Below are 19680 nucleotides of genomic sequence, written 5' to 3' on the forward strand. Positions count from 1 at the left end.
TGTCAACCTAACCACAGGCTCTACTCTTCAGCACAATGGTAATATATTCCCCATACATTTTTGTTCTGTAAGGGAAGAACGTGGAAAACTGACAAGTGAACCATTACAATTTGTAGCCTACTTGGTGTACTTAATGTTGCAATTTCCCTCCAATAAGACCCACACTGTTGCATTTACCATTTCAAACATTTGTAAATTCCAGTGGCCATTTACAACAAGCAAACCAATCAGATGCGTTGGACTACCTCTGAAGTGGTTGAAAGCAGACCAGTGCAAAACACTTTAGACCACTTACACCTGTATTAAGGATCATCCACTTGATCAGATCAACCAAAACTATTACCAGAAGTAAACAGGGCATTTGGGAAAAAAAAAAAAAAAAAAAAAAAAAAAAAAATTATTTACAAAGATGTCAAGTTAATGCAGCACAAATACTGAAGACTTTCCAGTAGTAAACACCAAACACAAAACTACTTTATAAATTATTTATTTTTCAAAAACAAAAAGGCCAAGTTAACAAAAAGCAGCAAAGAAAGCAGCTAAGACTTCACTTGTTGTAACAACTTCAATATGCCTAGAGAAACATTTTGAGTAGTCTGAGAGTGTGGAGGTGCTGGATCTTGAAAGCCAGGCTTGAAAGACTGCGTCACAGACTCCTGGCTTGAAGAAAGAGGTACATTACTGGGTTGCTCTAGAGATTGGGAACCAAGACTGGAATGAGACCCATAACTTGACTGCTCTGGCACAGAAAAGACCTGGAATACAGGCTGCTGGGACACAGATTGGTAGTGGATTTGTGCTGGCTGCTGGCTACTGGATTGGGACAAAGACTGGTAGAGGGCCTGTCCTGGTTGTTGAACAGTCCGGTAATGAGCTTGTGCTGACTGCAGGCCACTGGGCCTGGACACAGACTGGTAGAGAGCCTGTCCTGGTTGTGGGCCACTGGGCTGGACAGCAGATGGGTAGCTGGCTTGTGCTGACTGCAGGCCACTGGGCTGGACAGCAGATGGGTAGCTGGCTTGTGCTGACTGCAGGCCACTGGGCCTGGACACAGACTGGTAGAGGGACTGTCCTGGTTGTGGGCCACTAGGCCTGGATACAGACTGGTAAGAGGCTTGTGCAGACTGCAGGCCACTGGGCTGGACAGCATATGGGTAGCTGGCTTGTGCGGACTGCAGGCCACTGGGCTGGACCACAGAAGGGTAGCTGGCTTGTGCTGACTGCAGGCCACTGGGCCTGGACACAGACTGGTAGAGGGCCTGTCCTGGTTGTGGGCCACTGGGCTGGACAGCAGATGGGTAGCTGGCTTGTGCTGACTGTAGGCCACTGGGCTGGGACACAGACTGGTAGAGGGCCTGTCCTGGTTGTGGGCCACTGGGCCTGGACACAGGCAGGTAGAGGGCCTGTCCTGGTTGTGGGCCACTGGGCTGGACAGCAGATGGGTAGCTGGCTTGTGCTGACTGTAGGCCACTGGGCTGGGACACAGACTGGTAGAGGGCCTGTCCTGGTTGTGGGCCACTGGGCCTGGACACAGGCAGGTAGAGGGCCTGTCCTGGTTGTGGGCCACTAGGCCGGGTCACAGACTGGTAGAGGGCCTGTCCTGGTTGTTGAACAGTCCGGTAACGAGCTTGTGCTGACTGCAGGCCACTGGGCTGGACCACAGAAGGGTAGCTGGCTTGTGCTAACTGCAGCCCACTGGGCTGGACAGCAGATGGGTAGCTGGCTTGTGCGGACTGTAGGCCACTGGGCTGGGACACAGACTGGTAGAGGGCCTGTCCTGGTTGTGGGCCACTAGGCCTGGACACAGACTGGTAGAGGGCCTGTCCTGGTTGTGGGCCACTGGGCCTGGACACAGGCAGGTAGAGGGCCTGTCCTGGTTGTGGGCCACTGGGCTGGACAGCAGATGGGTAGCTGGCTTGTGCTAACTGCAGCCCACTGGGCTGGACAGCAGATGGGTAGCTGGCTTGTGCGGACTGCAGGCCACTGGGCTGGACCACAGAAGGGTAGCTGGCTTGTGCTAACTGCAGGCCACTGGGCTGGACCACAGAAGGGTAGCTGGCTTGTGCTAACTGCAGCCCACTGGGCTGGACAGCAGATGGGTAGCTGGCTTGTGCTGACTGCAGGCCACTGGGCTGGACAACAGAAGGGTAGCTGGTTTGTGCTGACTGCAGGCCACTGGGCAGGGACACAGACTGGTAGAGGGCCTGTCCTGGTTGTGGGCCACTGGGCTGGACAGCAGATGGGTAGCTGGCTTGTGCTGACTGTAGGCCACTGGGCTGAACAGCAGATGGGTAGCTGGCTTGTGCTGACTGTAGGCCACTGGGCTGGGACACAGACTGGTAGAGGGCCTGTCCTGGTTGTGGGCCACTAGGCCTGGACACAGACTGGTAGAGGACCGGTCCTGGTTGTGGGCCACTGGGCCTGGACACAGGCAGGTAGAGGGCCTGTCCTGGTTGTGGGCCACTGGGCTGGACAGCAGATGGGTAGCTGGCTTGTGCTGACTGCAGGCCACTGGGCTGGACCACAGAAAGGTAGCTGGCTTGTGCTAACTGCAGCCCACTGGGCTGGACAGCAGATGGGTAGCTGGCTTGTGCGGACTGCAGGCCACTGGGCTGGACCGCAGATGGGTAGCTGGCTTGTGCTAACTGCACCCCACTGGGCTGGACAGCAGATGGGTAGCTGGCTTGTGCTGACTGCAGGCCACTGGGCTGGGACACAGACTGGTAGAGGGCCTGTCCTGGTTGTGGGCCACTGGGCTGGACAGATGGGTAGCTGGCTTGTGCTAACTGCAGCCCACTGGGCTGGACAGCAGATGGGTAGCTGGCTTGTGCTGACTGCAGGCCACTGGGCCTAGACACAGACTGGTAGAGGGACTGTCCTGGTTGTGGGCCACTAGGCCTGGATACAGACTGGTAAGAGGCTTGTGCGGACTGCAGGCCACTGGGCTGGACAACAGAAGGGTAGCTGGTTTGTGCTGACTGCAGGCCACTGGGCTGGGACACAGACTGGTAGAGGGCCTGTCCTGGTTGTGGGCCACTAGGCCGGGCTGGACAGCAGATGGGTAGCTGGCTTGTGCTGACTGTAGGCCACTGGGCTGGGACACAGACTGGTAGAGGGCCTGTCCTGGTTGTGGGCCACTGGGCCTGGACACAGGCACTGGTAGAGGGCCTGTCCTGGTTGTTGAACTAGGTCCGGACTGGACAGCAGATGGGTAGCTGGCTTGTGCTGACTGCAGGCCACTGGGCCTGGACACAGACTGGTAGAGGGCCTGTCCTGGTTGTGGGCCACTAGGCCGGGACTGGACACAGACTGGTAGAGGGCCTGTCCTGGTTGTGGGCCACTGGGCTGGACAGCAGATGGGTAGCTGGCTTGTGCTGACTGCAGGCCACTGGGCCTGGACACAGACTGGTAGAGGGCCTGTCCTGGTTGTGGGCCACTGGGCTGGACAACAGAAGGGTAGCTGGCTTGTGCTGACTGCAGGCCACTGGGCTGGGACACAGACTGGTAAGAGGGCCTGTCCTGGTTGTGGGCCACTGGGCCTGGACACAGACTGGTAAGAGGCTTGTGCGGACTGCAGGCCACTGGGCTGGACAGCAGATGGGTAGCTGGCTTGTGCTGACTGCAGGCCACTGGGCTGGGACACAGACTGGTAGAGGGCCTGTCCTGGTTGTGGGCCACTGGGCTGGACAGCAGATGGGTAGCTGGCTTGTGCTGACTGCAGGCGACTGGACCTGGGACACAGACTGGTAGAGGGCCTGTCCTGGTTGTGGGCCACTGGGCCTGGACACAGACTGGTAAGAGGCTTGTGCGGACTGCAGGCCACTGGGCTGGACAGATGGGTAGCTGGCTTCTGCTGACTGCAGGTCACTGGGCCTGGACACAGACTGTGAGCTGGATTGGGCTTGGTGTTGGATGCTGGACTGGTCCACAGACTGGTGGCTGGCTTGTGCTGATGGCAGAGAACTGGACTGGTCCACAGACTGTGGGCTGGATTGGGCTTGGTGTTGGATGCTGGATTGGTCCACAGACTGGTGGCTGGCTTGTGCTGATGGCAGGCCACTGGATTGGTCCACAGATTGAGAGACCGCTTGTTCCAAGTTCTGGCTGCTGGCTTGAGCTGATTGTTGGAGGCTGAGCAGGGCCACAGGTTGGAATCTTGCCTGTGCTAGTTGCACATCATTAGGCTGAACTGTGGAATCGTTGCTTGACTGCACTAGTTGCTGCCCACTGAGCAATGGCACAAGTCCAGACCCATAGCTGCCTTGTCCTAACTGATAGCTGGGTTGCGAGGACTCACTTCTTTGCTGCAAAGGCTTTACGAAAAAGGTGGAACTTGAAGTCTGCACTGGCCTGGTACCAGAAAATATCCTGGAACCAGCTTGAAGTCTACTTTTATGAGGCTTGACAATAGGCTGCAATGAAGACTGGTAGCGGACTCGCACTAATTGGCCACTGGACTGGGAGCTGGTCTGCACTAGTTGCTGGCTACTAGATGCCACAGACTCACTACTAGACTGCCTTAAAGTTTGATAGTTGAGCCGCGCTGGCTTGGGTAGAGATTCAATGCTCATACTTTCTGATTCCGTGGCCACTGCAGTGGGTACAAGACTGCCACTACCAGCTGAAGACACTAGAGATCCTTGACTTGTAGCATCAGAGTCAGAACCAGGATTATACACAGTGATTGGTCCAAAACCAGAAGAGCCATTTTGAGGACTATAGCTTACACTGCTATTCACACCCTTAACTTGTGCGGCACTGTAAGTGATATTAGATCTTCGAGGACTAATGGGATCTGATACATGTTCATGGCCATACCAGCTATTGGAACTCTGTGGTTTCACATCCTGCATGGGGAGACCAGCCTCGTTGTATACAGGATAACCTCCAATCCTGACAAAGCCAGCAACTAAGAAAAAAAAAAAAAAAAAAAAAAAAGAAAAAAAAAAAAGGGGGAGAGATCAACCAGACATGTTGACAAACAGGAATTATAGAATTTGCCTGAATAAACCTTACCACTTCCAATATGGCCATGGACACAAAGACTGAGAAGTGCCAGAAAAAACCTGAAAAAAAAAAAAAAAAAAGACTTGTTAGACACTTTTTGCTTTAAAGAACAAGTTTAAAAAACAAAAAAAAAACACAATTGAACATCATACCTTAAGAGTTGGATAGTGGTAACCTCCATGTCCAGCCTAGAATCAACAACTAACCACCTCAGCAACCCCACTACAAAATCATAAAAAACATACTTGTACCCCAACACACATTAGTGATGGTAAAATGGACTTTTTATAGTGTCAGGAACTGCCATTTACCAATTGTTTCCTGACAATCAGTTGCCATGGGAACATGTAATACTCAATTATTAGGTTCAGGTGTCACCATCTGATCACGACAACTGCCATTTCATTCATATTTACTTTTTATATAGTTTGATTTCTGAACCGAAAGACAGCATACAAATTGCTTTTTGGGATTAATTAAAATGCATTAATTTTGATTCTATTTGAAGTCAGAATACATTTTAGGGAGCAGTACTATGCTGACTGTTCATTAGATTTATTGCATTAATCTGGGCTGCGTTCAGCCCCGACAAAATATATATATATTTTTTTTTTTTAAACAGAAACTGTGTTATATAATATATTTATATAGAAATATGTTTCCCTATATATGAATGATCAATATATTGCATGATGTAACAGTATATTTGAAAATATACAGAAAAATATATTGCGTAAATATATATCAGTATATTGAATAATACATAAAGAATTGCCGCTTTTCATATATTGAAAAATATGTGATAATATATTTACTAATATATCATAATGTATGTAATTTTATATTCAGTAATATACTTCATAATATATAGATTTATATGTGATTAGATATGTTACTGCATGCATTATATATTGCAGATATATTTACTCATGAGGTATAAACACATATATGGCAAAATATATTAAGCAACACATTTCTTATATAATCACTTACATTTTAAATGTTTCATATTTTCAAGTTAATTAACAAAAGCACACCTGCATGTGCTAAAGTTTCTACCATGCTATAACATACACAGCTGTTACTTTTTAAATAAAGTAATTATAGTCTTAATGTCATTCAGCCAATCGTCAACCTAACCACAGGCTCTACTCTTCAGCACAATGGTAACCCCAAAAACTCACACATACCAGAAAACCTTTTAAATTCCAAAATAATACAACTTTAAACACTAACAGATCTCCCCCTATATCAATATTGAGCAAAACACATGAAATAGCACTTAATGTTAACATTTACTCTCCTTTAACAATCAGAAGCAAAGCATGCTGGGAACTGGAAGTCTGTTGTAACCACTGATTGTAACTCATACCATGAATGTGTGTATATATGTGTGTGTGTACAATACATTCACATGGGAACATGTATGTGCAATATATGTACACAATAAAGGATAAAACTTTATGTAATGCCATTTTTGTCTTCATTTATAAATATTTTATATGTATCAATATATAGCCATTCATGGCCAATGCATATTTTGAAAATTATAAGCACTAGTTTCCCATATGTATTATGTAATATATTGCATTATATTTTGCAGTAAATTCCCATATTTTTGTTCCGTAAAGGTTGGCCACTCAAGGACATTCACCTTCCTATCCTTAAGTGTTGTTCTTTTGGCAGTTTGTTTAGGATAATTGTCATGTTGGAAGATGAATGACCTGCTCCTCTTCAGTTGTCTAGCAGAAGGACATAGGTTTTTCTCAAGAATTTGAAGTACTTGGCTATGGAGGACCAAATTACTCAAAATGAAATCAAATGAAAAATTCAATAAAACAGCAATTAAATGTACCAGTTTATTCTGAAATAACTTAATAATTATTAAAGTAATTTAATTAATTATTAATTAAATAAATCAGTAAATAAATGTATCTATTTATTTTGTAAAATTCCATGAAAACACAACATTTATTGTTTAATATATTTCACAAAATCCTCTTTCACTATTATTGTTTAAATTATTTTTTCATAATTGAATGTGCTTTTTCAAAAAGCCGTTTTTCATAATTATATGCTGAATTTACTAATGACACCTATTTGACGAATCATGTATTTACAAAGCAGGATTTTCCCAAAGATTCTTTTCATAATTTCACAAATGCCAATCAACAGGCAGTGGGCGGTGCTTGGCGCTAATTGGCTAATCCTTTCAGAAGAATTACTAAGGTCTGGCGAGGTGAACTGAACGTTCGATATGCATCGGCGCTGTGCACATATGACTGTGCAGGCCGATTGGCGTATGACATCAACGTACCGCGAGAGCGATTCAAAAGCATAACGAGTCACATGCTCTTCAAACGCATACTGTCCCCACCACATTTTGCCAGGGTCGATATTGTCCCTACCTTTTTTTTTTTTTAAGTCTCACTACCTAATGCAAATGAAACATATCCAGTTGACATTAATTTGTGTTAAAAAGAGGCGATCTGGTGCAGGGATGTGTTGATTTTAATATGCTGAGTGTTCGTTGCCACTGTTATCAGTGGTGGAACGTTCTATTTTGGTTTGTGCACAGTCTTCACACAGACGAGCGTGTGCATCAATCTATCGCTAATGCCGCTGCAGAGGGTCTATTCTTTCCAGTGTAATCACAAAACAAAATGCATACAAACGTGGAACATGGCGTTCCGTGACTAATGTCACCAACCACACGAAAATCGATTTGTCGTGTCTGTTCGCTCTCCAACTTTAAACCAATTAGCGCCAAGCACCGCCCACTGCCTGTTGATTGGCATTTGTGAAATGTCCTCTATTATTATGAAAATAAACTTTGGGAAAATCATGCTTTGGAATGCAGTTGGATGCATTCTATATTGGATGCAGCCAAGCGGCAACCTCCCCCTTTCTCTCGTGAAGCCAATACGGAAGTAACTTAAACTGCGATTCATCGACTGGCCGCTAGGGACAGGCTCCAAAAGAGAGCATAATCTCATAGAGTCCCATGTTAAATTGGCCAAGTTCATAGCAGAAAAAAACATGTTTACAAGTTGGTTCAAATTGTGGTTTTGGTCTATACTGCTATTTTTGCCCTTCATGACAACTCTGAGGGGGGTGAATTTTTTTTATAACTTATCCGTTTAAATTATATTAAGCCTTAAAGTTCTGCATAATTAAGGGCGTGGTCACTTGAGTGACAGGTAGATTGCGCTGCTGTCTGTGAGCCGTCATGTTACCTCAGCTGCCGCTGAATTTGGCATCTCAGCCGTATTTGTGCTCGATTATTTTATACAATTATAAAATATGGCTTGCTGCATAATATTCGAGACTGATGTGTGTCTGTGTAGATGTGCATGCATGGGGAAGAGACACAGAACACACGTTGTTGGATCGTGGCATTGGCTGAAAGTTTTGGTTGTGAGATTTACTACAATGACAATGGCGGGAGGATATCAAAATCCGACAGCACTGCTTGGATATTATAACTAAAACTGCTGCACTATTTTGAAAAAATATATACTTTGGACACGGGCTCATTTGTTTGTTAGATACGATCGTATACAGTTTTACAACATAAAGGCTGCTCAGATTGCATCCTTTCTTGAAGAACGATGACAGAGAGCAGATCATTCAGAAGAAATGTGACATGTTTTTTGTTTTGCAATGGACACTCATATTTTACCCAAGTGCCACGGATTGGATTCATCTCGCGATCTCTATTATAAAGGTATGAAGTCCCATTTGATTTTCCATGTTGTTATTTGCACAACCAACACTACTGGTGTTGGAGGATCTATATCTTAAAAAACACCGTAGATTGACAGTAAACCTTTAGAACGTTCTGATGATAAAACTTATCTTCATTAATATTTTAGATCGTATCTAAGATAGATAGATAGCTCCTTTGCTGCTAACATGGTCACGTCGAGCTAGGTGGGCGTGGTTTCAGCAACCAGTCATATCAGCTCAAACCACCTCCCCGCCTCTTTGCCCATTTTCAGTTATCCGGGAGTGACGTGCGGTGACGCGCAGCTAAGATGGCCGCGGCCTCATTTTTGCTTCAAAACTGCTGTTCAGAACTCTATGGGTGACGTCACGGACGCTACGTCCATATTTTTTTACAGTCTATGGATGCAGCATATTATTATGAAAAACAGCTTTTTGAAAAAGCACATTTAATTATGAAAAAATATATATTAATTAACACAATAATAGTGTATGAAAGAGAATATTGTGAAATATATTAAACAATAAATGTGTTTTCGTGGAATTTTACAAAATCAATAAATGCATTATTTAATAATTGAATTAATAATTAAATCAATTAATCCATCCCTTCAATCCAGACCAATTGCCCTGTCCCTGCTGAAGAGAAACACCCCCACAATATAGTGCTGCCACCACCATGCTTCACAGTAGGTATGGTGTGTTTTGGGTTGTGTGCTGTGTTTGCTTTTTGCCAATTCTTTGAATTCATGGTGAATTCTTTGCAGTACAATGCACTACTAACAGTGGAATCTTCAAGAAACAGCTGGTTTTATTGTGAAGTAATCAAAACCAAAGCCACTGGAAGGCAAGCCTGCAACCTTTAGCCAAAAAAGCGTAATGGCTAATGCTAACGCTCCGCCCCCCGCGGTAAGCTGGGAATGAGACCAGAGGCTGTTTTTTGAATGGAAGTCAATGGATGAGAGGCTTCACTATGCTGATTAAACAGCCTTTGTGTGGAAATAGCTAATCATTTAATTAATTGACAGCCTGTTTGCTAATCTTCAGAATGTTTTTAAGAGAAGGCAGGCTAGGAATGTTGCGACTGACGTCACTGCCATTACACAATAGGCTGAGAGGTGCCACACGTGATTAAGTTAGCCGTTACGCTTTCTCCAATGCTAAGAGATACAGACCCTCTTATCTCCCCATTATATACAATCTCTGATCAAAACCACTACAATTGATGTCAGGTGGGGCAATTGACCCTTCGCCGGGAGTTTGATTGACAAGCGATCTAATCAGAACGCAGAATCCGCCATTTTGTCCGACAAAGCAGTCAGGAGTTAAGATTAACCTCGGTGGACTTGAACTTGAAAAATGGTGTGTACTGACGTCTTTCCACGTTTGAAACAACATTCCTTCTCATGTTAATTTATGTTTATTTGATACTATAAATAGTAGGAAAAGATAATCGGTTTACGAGCCTCTTGAGCTGAGGCCAGGGGTGGCCATACGTCCGGATTTTGGCCGGACAGTCCGGATTTTAAGCTAGGGTGACCAGACGTCCCCGTTTTCTGGTTTTTGGTGCTCCGTCCCCGACTGGAGCTGTCACCGGAAATGTCCCCGTTTTATATCTCGTTCAAAATAATCTGCAAATACATTGCAAAAAAGTCCAGCCAGCATACAGAGGTTTCTTAACAGTGCTGTCAATATATATATTTTTTTTTCTAAACATATCACTCTGTAGCGAAAATTAACTCAAAGGGGAAATATTAATAATTATTCATAACTCATTATGATTATTAATTATGAATATGCAAATCCGTTAATCAGATTAACTGGACGTAGCTACATTAAAATTAACATTACAATCAGTTAACCTGTTCGTCCAGTGAACGCTCAGTGTTGATTGTTTATTAATTCTAAGAAATGTCAATTTCCAAGTTAAAATAATATTTCTTATTGTACTGTACTACTCAGAGCACGTAGTCCGGATCTATCACTTAAGAGGCAATTCATTAGCAGACGGAGTCAGAACCAAACGTGTATTGTGCACAATCTTTATTAACTAACTCACAAACACATAACTAAACTAACAAACACATAACATAACATACATAAAGGGTCACACACACACACACACACACACACACACACGCAAGTCAGAATGAGTAATGATAGTGTTGAACCGGAAGAGATGCTGTTACTAGAGCTACATGAAATGTCAAAGGCAATCTGGAAAGGAATCATCAGTTTCTTCAGCAATAGCAAGGTAAGTCTTACAAATTAATACTAACTCGCTGTTTAGTGTTAAAATGTACGATACTTGCAAGATGCCCTTAGGCTGAGGAGCATCGGCTCTGCCATCTGAGGAGAGATCTTGGGTGATTCAGTCCGAAGTTATTGCCAGTTTTTCCATGTTGGATGAGGAGCACATGGCTCGTTTGTAGGCCGAGGCCTACAGGCCTGTCCTAGGCCGGCCGCAAGGAGATCGATTCGGTCGTTCAGAAGCAAGGAGAAAAAGAGAGGGAGTGGCACTGTTCGCTGGTTTTTAACCTCTGATCAAAGTCACACCTCTCAGTTGTTGACCGGACCAATGAAGATGTTGTAATTCTGGGTGGCAACACCCCTCCTGTCAGGGCTTTTACAACCCAGAAAGATTAACAAGCTGAGTTCTTGAATCAGAACTATTAAATATTCTTCTAATACTGATGTGTTGCACAGGTATGGATGTACCGCATACACAAGCATTTAAATCTTCCCACTACGAACGTATAGACACTAAACATGGCATGATTGAAGTTACCGTGCAGGTCATAACATTTAACAATCATCAAACATGTAAATACAATGAATACAATACAACATCAGTAATAATGGATACCATTTCCTGAGAAGGATTCATTTATAGCACAGTCTGTCTATACATTAATGCCATAGAGTCTGTGTTCTGTGTGGAAAATGCAGGGAAGATGCAGATTTTCTGTGTCTCTACTCTGTTCTCCATGCGGCAACCACATTCCTCAGCGCAATAAACTTGTAACTGAAAACTTCCCGGGGGATGGGGACAGACTCCAGAGTGAGCTTAAAACTATTGGTTAACTAACCAAAAATTGTGTCTGATTTGCCTCAGTCATTACACTCTATTAAAATATGTTAAACAGTTCAATACCGCTTTTTTGCAGTATACATACACAGGCAGCGAGTTCACGCTCACCATCAGTTGTACAGAGACATGCCTCCTGTCACTCACTCAGCAGTGGCAGGCCTCAAGTCTCTCTTTCGGTCCGGTTAAAGGTTTTTTGTTGATAACACCTGATATGACAACCTTGAAACCCTGTGCTGCCGCCACCGTTTCATATTAATGAACTGAAAATTTAAAACATACATAGCCTAAATGGTCTCTAATGTTGCCAACAAACTAAAATTGAAACTGTCATATGGCTTTGTGCCTTTATAAAACAGCAAAATACAGCGATTAAGTAAATACAGTCTGTCCGTGCTGCGTGTTTTAATAAGAAGTGCGCACTTTTGCTCACACGATCAGCTGGTGATCTGGTGATCAAAATTAAAGCTCAAGGATTTATCTTAGAAATTAATAGGCTACAAACTAGGCTAGTATTTTAATTTCCCTATACTGTTTACAGTAGCATAACCAAAAAAAAAAATATTTTAGAGTGCATTTGTTACAATAGCCTATATGGATTACTGTCATATGAATACATATGAATAATTATATAGGCATAAACATTATTATATTTTTATTTTATTGTAATAATTGTTTGGCATCCTAAAACGATGTAGACTTTATATCACAACCAAAAAGATGTTTGAGCCCTCTTTCATGTCCAGGTACAAGTCAATGCTGTTTCTTTGTTCAATTTGCACACTGTATTGGCTTAAGCTCTCAGTTTTGAGCTCTCAAAGTGCACCAGATTGATGGATTTAATCTTAAAATGTACAAAATTTTCTTCCGGAACCCCCTAGAGTAGGTAGTAGTACACCGAACATAGTTATACAAATTCCAGTGGGAATTTGAGAGAGTTATTTAGCTCATATTTTGTAATGTGATTTTCACAATAGTGTAATAGTTTAATAGTGTTTTGTACTTGGGCCTACCGGCTAGTTATTTTGGTGAATTGTATTAAAACCAGACCAAAAATCCTAATAATAAAATTAAATCATAATATTTAGCCTATTAATGTAAAATGTGGAACCCAATATTTAACAATATAAAATTTAAAAAAAAATGTACTGTCCCCGTTTTTTAATTAATAGATAATAAAAAATGAGATTTCTGTGATATTTTGACCACTCAAATAGGAAATGTCCCCAGTTTCCATTTCAGAAATCTGGTCACCTTTTTTTTTAAGCCCCTGTCCGGCGTCCGGCGCAGCCTCAAGCTGGACACTCGTTTGTCCTCCTTTTTGGAATTGCGCTGAATCAGCCTAAAAAAACCAGCTCTAGAATCTTTATTAGGACGCAGCAGCATAGCCTCTAATGCAGTGTCAAATAAATATCTGATATATCATTGGTTAAAAATGTAAACAAGTCTCCACATGCTGGCTACATTATATCATCACGTTAACATGCCAAAACTTTTACCAGAGAAACAAGCGTGCCGCCATCTTTAGAATATTGTCTTTGAACTTCAGTTTTTGCGGTAGCCCTGTATATTTCTGTGGCATCGCTGTTGAAGAATAATTAGCTGGTGAAGTGGATTTACCTGTTGTAGAGTTAATGAAAGTTATCATGAGCATTGTTAAGTTTAAAGCAGATGTCTTAACAAATGTCAGTAGACCGGGAAGATTTTAAAACGAGCAGGGCAGCATTTCCCAAAAGCATTGTAACCTTAAGTTGATCGTAGCTCCATTGAAACCAATGGACCTACGATCAACTTAGGCTTACGATGCTTTTGGGAAACGCTACCCAGTTCATTCATAAACTAAGATGTGGAAATACAAACCGGAAGTCAAAAGATAACGAGCGCAGCGCTGAAAAGGGGCGGGGCTACATAAGGATCATGTGACACTGAAAACACTGAAAATTCGGCTTTATCTGGAATGGACAAAAGAGCATGACTTTATTGTAAATTCATTCATTCATTCTTTATTTATTTATTTATTTATTTTCATTTTCAGAAGTCCAGAAATTTTATGTTTTCTGGCACTGTGCACTTTGCAAGACTTTTCTGAAACAGACATCACGATGTCCTGAATAAATACAAATACTGTGAACAAACACTTTTTTGCCTCTTCTGTCTAGGTCTACATCAAATTGTCCGGCAATGAATAGAGTAGGCTTTTTCAGAATCACTGTATCATAATACCATCGATATAATGGACAAAATTGTATTACGAGTACATTGTAGTTGCGAGTACACCAGAGTCCTATGCAATTATTCTTGCCTCACTAAATGCCGCAAAGTGTCCTCCTTTTTGGTGTTATGGAAATGGCCACCCTAGCTGAGGCGCTACAGCAATCTGTCACGACCATGGTTACGACATATTAAAGAGCCACAAAACTGTTTTTATTGTTTGAATTTCTTAAAAAAACTACAGTTTGAAAGCTGGGACTTTGTATAATATCATAAGTAACCTCTTGTCTGTCGACGTGCTGTTAGTATCCTCTTTGCTCCGCGTTGTATTTTTCACTGTGTGTGGCATGACAATGCCATGGCTTGTCGGACAAAGCAACAGTAACTAAGGGGCAGAGGCGAACCGACACTAAGTGGGGGCCCCAGGCAAAATTAATCAATGAGGCCCTTCTAAAAGATTTTTTTTGTTAAAATATCTTCGTTACCTAGTGACGTAATTATACAACATATAATGTAGTCAAAACACATAACAGAACAAACTGTTTATTGTTTACAAAATTAAAGTGCTTATTTTTTTTATTTACAAAATTCGTCAACAAATCTTACTAATTAATGTCAACTAAATAAATGTATTGATATTTATTTATATTAATGCGAGCTGGATAAACTAGGTACTAATTTAATAATGTCACCTAGTTGATATTTTTTTATACTGATGTGTAAGAGGCTTGCCCCCAAAATTGATTTTCCAGTGCATTTTTTTTTTTTTTACTTTATGAATAACTTTATAAAATAGATGTTTAAAACAAAAATCAATTTAAAAAAAACTTAATGATGGCAGACTTTTAAATACTAAATTAAAACCGTCAGTAGGTGGCGGTAAATCACAGTCTTAAAGGGGCTCTATGTAAGATTTTTACTTTAATAAAGCATAAAAATACCCCAGTATGTTTGCAGATATTTAGGAAACATGCTAAGTTCACCTACATGTTCCTCAGAAAAACAATGCTACAGTCAGATATTCTACTTTGAAAATGTGCGTTCCGTGTCGGAACGTTTTGGTCTGTGCGAAACCAGTTTAATCCAATAGTATTTCGACATCACAGGTTGCCAGTTTTTGCTGTATTGCAGCCACGGAAACCAGCAAACAAACTGGGTCAGAGAATCAGATTCTGACCCAACCTAAAAAGCCTCTGCATCCATCTAAAAATCTCTATGAACAACAGCATATTAAAACACAAATAAATCAACTCATCAGCTTACAGTGTGTAAGTCTCCTCAGCTTCTCTCTTGTTGCGTGTCCTCTGCCACCCGCGTCTTTGAACGAGGGGGCGGGGCAAGCAATATTTTGAATTTGGACTGCAGTACCTATTTCAACCAATGGGTGTCATTCCTACATAGAGCCCCTTTAATGAGCGAGTCATTCATTCATTCAGTACGAAGCATCTAGCTGTATTTATGAATGAATCATTGAATGGATGACTCTCACGATTCGTTCAAAGCTGCAGAATTGTTCACAAAACACTGATGTTAATAACAAATAATCACTAAATTGTAATTTAGACACGTGCATTTTCTGTAAAGTTGCTTTGAAAAGAAAAAAAAATATTGTGAAACGATTTTGTAAAAGATCTGTTAGTTATTAATATCCTTAAGTCAATCATCATTATCTCAATCACTGTCCTATTTCCTCTTTTCCTCATCTTCATCCTTTCTTTTTCGCTTCTGCCTGCCGGACGGATATGTCCTCTTCATGTTTAATAAATGGAATTAGGCATTTTAATGTAAGTAAGCGCTGCGCCAGTTTGAAAGCGGCGGCAAAAGCTTCACTGGATGCGTCCTCAGGAGGATGCGGCCTTCGAAATTAAATGAAATGAGACACAGCTTTAGTTTATTTCATTTTCCAGGATGTAATGTGACAAAAGGTAAAGATTTTCACAGGGTATGATGACTTTAGTGACTATAGGCACTGTATGTTTAGACAAGAGTCAACTAAGCTAGATTTTAACTGAAAGCTTAATTTCTTTCATTTAGTGTCATATTTTTATATAATGACCACTAAACTGGATATTTCACCATTGTTTCACAATTGTCCAAGTTCCAGCTATTTGATTTTCATATCCCTCTTGCACTTTGCATTCATTCTCTTTTCATATTCTGAATAGTCTGAATAATTGTCAGTCTACATGAGCTCTTCTGAATACATCTGAACAGGCATAAAGATAATTAATGTAGAATTTGACTGTCATTCCTCAATCTTTTAAAAAAGTTCATGTCTTGTTTTTTTAAAAAAAGGCTTTTACTGTCATTTGTAACATATTGCTGAAATGTGCAGTGTAACCCATTATTCTTTGACATCATTACCAAACAAATGTTATTTTATAGCATTTTCATGTGCCCTTAGTTTCATCATATTATTTTTACCTAAAGTTCCATCCTGCGGTTCAGTTGCACAGCTGTTAAACTGAATATATGAAGCGAAGCAAGCTTTTTTCTTCAATATCCACAACACAGACAACAAATTGCTCATCACTACAGCAACAGTAGACTCTACTAGTTTGCATATTCGTTGATCCGTGTATATTAAATGAGACAAGGGTGTAGAGTTACATTGAAGCTATTTTAAGGCATGAAGAATTTTTTTTCACTTTAATTTTTTTTTTTAAATATGTCATTTGGTGATCAAAGATGATTTTTAAGGGATAAAATAATTGACTACAGGGGGACTTTAAAGGCCCCGGTATACTTCAAACGAAGTTCGAAATGCGTGATCAGCGATATACTGTAAATGAACATCTGACGCCGCCCACACTGCTGAGATCGACGTTTAGATGAATATGTAAAATATGTGCCATGCACTTTCTTCTCAGTAACAAAATAAACACAACAAAAAAGAGAAAACAGCCAGCATTTATTATAGAGAGCATAAGAAAAGTATCTGATCATAACAACATGGGTATGTTAGCATGAGCTCTGCAAAGTAGCACTCCAGTCACGTCACGTCTTCATACTGTATAGCACTTTATTCAATAGATTGCTTAAAAGCAAGCAGCTTTACAGTATCAAACATTAAAAACTGTGTCAGTGCCTCATTTCATCAGAAGCTTCATTTTGTACTACAAAGCGGCTATCCAGTGTGTTCATGTTTTCACCCGTGGAGATCTTACCTCAACAAACTCAAACACACAAAATGAGTCAAAGACGCGTTCCACGTGAGTGAAGGCGGAGCCTCAGCGCACACCTCTTATTACGTTATCGTCACTGACCAATGGTAGTACGAAGGTGTTTTGCAGCTGGAGTGAACTTTTCCTGAAAGTTCACTTTGGCAAGCCGTTTCGAACTTCCAAAAAGAACACAAAGCGAACTTCGTTTTGGCCTGATTTTGTTCGAAATTCCGTCACATCAGTTCATTCTTCGATTTCTTTGAAGTGTACCAGGGCCTTAAGTGTTCTTCTATTGAAGTTTATGTTGTCATTTTGCGGAAAAAGTGAATAGTAATTCTTTCTGTTTTGATAAATTATATCAGAGGGGAGAACGAAGAGACGTGAGTGCACGTGAATTGACAGCTGCATGAGCATTCTAGTATGGTTCAGTGCATCATAGAGTGTGTATTTTATTTTATTCTTTATTATAAAGGCATATGATCACTCCAAGGAAATTGTATACTGTTTTTGACATCGATATTCATCCAACTTTATTAATAATTTATCTTAAGAGATGAAAATGAATATAGTAACATGAAGAATGTTAAATGGAAATGTGAAGAATTTTAAATGTATTTAGTTTTGGTCTTGCAAGTGTGTGTGGCTTATGAGAATGCATCTGTAACGAAGCGGGACTCAGGGTAGGATCCATTTGCAAGCTTTTATTAAACAGTGTTTGTAGTAGACAGGCAATGGTAGAGCAACAGCAGACAGGTATGGCAGAGAGCAGGCAGAATCGTAGTCGGAGAACAGGCAATAGGTCAGGGAGGGCAGATAACAATCATAAGTCCAAGACAGAGCAGATAATCCAAAGGGCAGGCAGCAGAGAATCGTACACGGGAAACAGACAGGATCAGTAACAGGCAGACTAACACAATGACAAACGCTCAGAATTGCAACCAGATTATACGAGACCTCGCAACATGTGTGAGGATGAGAATGGTTTAAATAGTCCAGATAATGTGCTGCAGCTGGGTGTGGTGATTACTGATTGGTGGAGTGAGTGCAGGTGATTGGCAGAGAGGATTATGGGAACTGGAGTCCGGGAATGACTGGAACTGTGACAGCATCTTTAATAATGTTTCTGTTATCCTTTATTTTAGTTTGTTTTTTGTACATTTGTGGAACATTGTGATTCACACTGTAGTGAACTCTTTGTTTAAACACGTTTTCTTCTGTTCTTTTCTTGTTGTTTTCCACACCAATTTTGTTTATACACCTTCCCTCAAACAGAAACCTCAGACATTAACGTCACGTCTTTTTCTTACGTGGTCAGAAATAAAGAATCCCTTTTTTAGATGTCTGGCTGCGTTTGAAGTTTTTTTTTTATAGTCAACACAGCCACATATCTATCAATCTATCTATCTATCTATCACATCTATCTATCTATCTATCTATCTATCTATCTATCTATCTATCTATCTATCTATCATCTAAAATTTGAATTAGGCAAGTAAGTTTGATTCTCAACTTTTGACAGGGGTGGGTGGTAGAAAAAAGCTCTCAAATTACATGGGTGCGGGGTTGAGGGTCTTGAGAATTTCAATGTTTCCATATCATAGAGATGACTGACATCAAGATAAGCAAAAGTACTACTAACAAGTAATGCTGCAATTCAAGTTGCAAAATCATGAACTTAAAACAATTACTTTCTGAATGAGGAGTTTTGTTTTATTTTTGTGTACCAAGTAAACCCTTACTTAAATTAATTTTTGACGAGCGAATAAATGGTCATCCATGTCGCTTCATTCGATGTTACCGATTAACCGACGTTATCGAAAGAGTCCATTCAACATTAAACTGGGTTAGAGCGATTTCAAGTTCCCAGCATGCTTTGCTCACACCCTGTAAGGGAGAATAAATGTTGAAATTGAGTTCTATTTTGTGTGTTTTACACAAGATTAATACAGGAGAAGATGTTTTATTGTTTAATGTTCTGTTATTTTGGTTTTCAAATGTGTTTCTGTGATGTTGAAGTTTTAGGGTTACCATCATGGTGAAGAGTAGTGCCTGTGGTTAGGTCGAAATGGGCTCCCAAACTTCAATGATATAAATACTGCTTGTTGATTAAAGGTCCTCTAAGCGATGTCACGCGTTTTTAGGCAAAAATTTTTTGTCACATACAGCAAACATCAACTCATATCCGTAGCTGCCTGTCCCCTGAACACACTGTAACAAACGCGCTCTCTGTAGTTACCACAAGCTCAAGGAGGAGGCGGGGGGAGGGTCTAGCAGCCTCTGTTTTGTTTGACAACATTCAAACGTCAACAGGAAGTTACTCCCAGTGCCCAAGGAATCGACCGGAGTTGATCGGCCGCTGCCACCACTTGTAGCAGAACTTCACTTGCGTTAGCATCCCATTGACTCCCATTAATTTTGGCGCACTTTGACAGCGAATAACTTTACATCTGAGGCGTTTAAAGACTCCATTTGTCCATTATTTAT

General features: G+C 41.5%; 1 protein-coding gene across 2 annotated transcripts; it reads right to left on the minus strand.

The window, feature by feature from the left end:
- Nucleotides 1-478: 478 nt before the first annotated feature.
- Nucleotides 479-5252, minus strand: LOC125258118 (uncharacterized protein KIAA1522-like). Of its 2 annotated transcripts, XM_048174960.1 has the most exons (7): nucleotides 5160-5252; nucleotides 5017-5066; nucleotides 3732-4909; nucleotides 3550-3634; nucleotides 3048-3153; nucleotides 1798-2850; nucleotides 479-1236 (listed from the first exon to the last, which is right to left on the minus strand). In XM_048174960.1, the coding sequence occupies exons 1-7, from the start codon at nucleotides 5186-5188 to the stop codon at nucleotides 540-542; spliced, it is 3198 nt and encodes a 1065-aa protein (XP_048030917.1). In that variant the 5' UTR covers nucleotides 5189-5252; the 3' UTR covers nucleotides 479-539. The 2 variants fall into 2 exon arrangements, with proteins under 2 accessions (XP_048030917.1, XP_048030918.1); XM_048174961.1 differs by lacking the exon at nucleotides 3550-3634 and having other exon boundaries at nucleotides 3048-3143; nucleotides 3781-4909.
- Between the last annotated feature and the right edge of the window lie 14428 nt (nucleotides 5253-19680).

The sequence above is a fragment of the Megalobrama amblycephala genome, linkage group LG22 (genome assembly GCF_018812025.1).
Source record: "Megalobrama amblycephala isolate DHTTF-2021 linkage group LG22, ASM1881202v1, whole genome shotgun sequence".
Lineage (NCBI taxonomy): Eukaryota > Metazoa > Chordata > Actinopteri > Cypriniformes > Xenocyprididae > Megalobrama > Megalobrama amblycephala.

Bases quoted from the DNA above. Each gene is read 5' to 3' on its own strand.
- LOC125258118 (XM_048174960.1), bottom strand. From the start codon at position 5,188: ATGGAGGTTACCACTATCCAACTCTTAAG. The intron at 3,635-3,731 runs GTCCAGTCGCCT...TCTGTGTCCCAG, and splicing joins TCTACCAGTCTGTGTCCCAG to CCCAGTGGCCTGCAGTCAGC. The intron at 1,237-1,797 runs GCCTAGTGGCCC...GTCTGTGTCCAG, and splicing joins CTCTACCAGTCTGTGTCCAG to GCCCAGTGGCCTGCAGTCAG.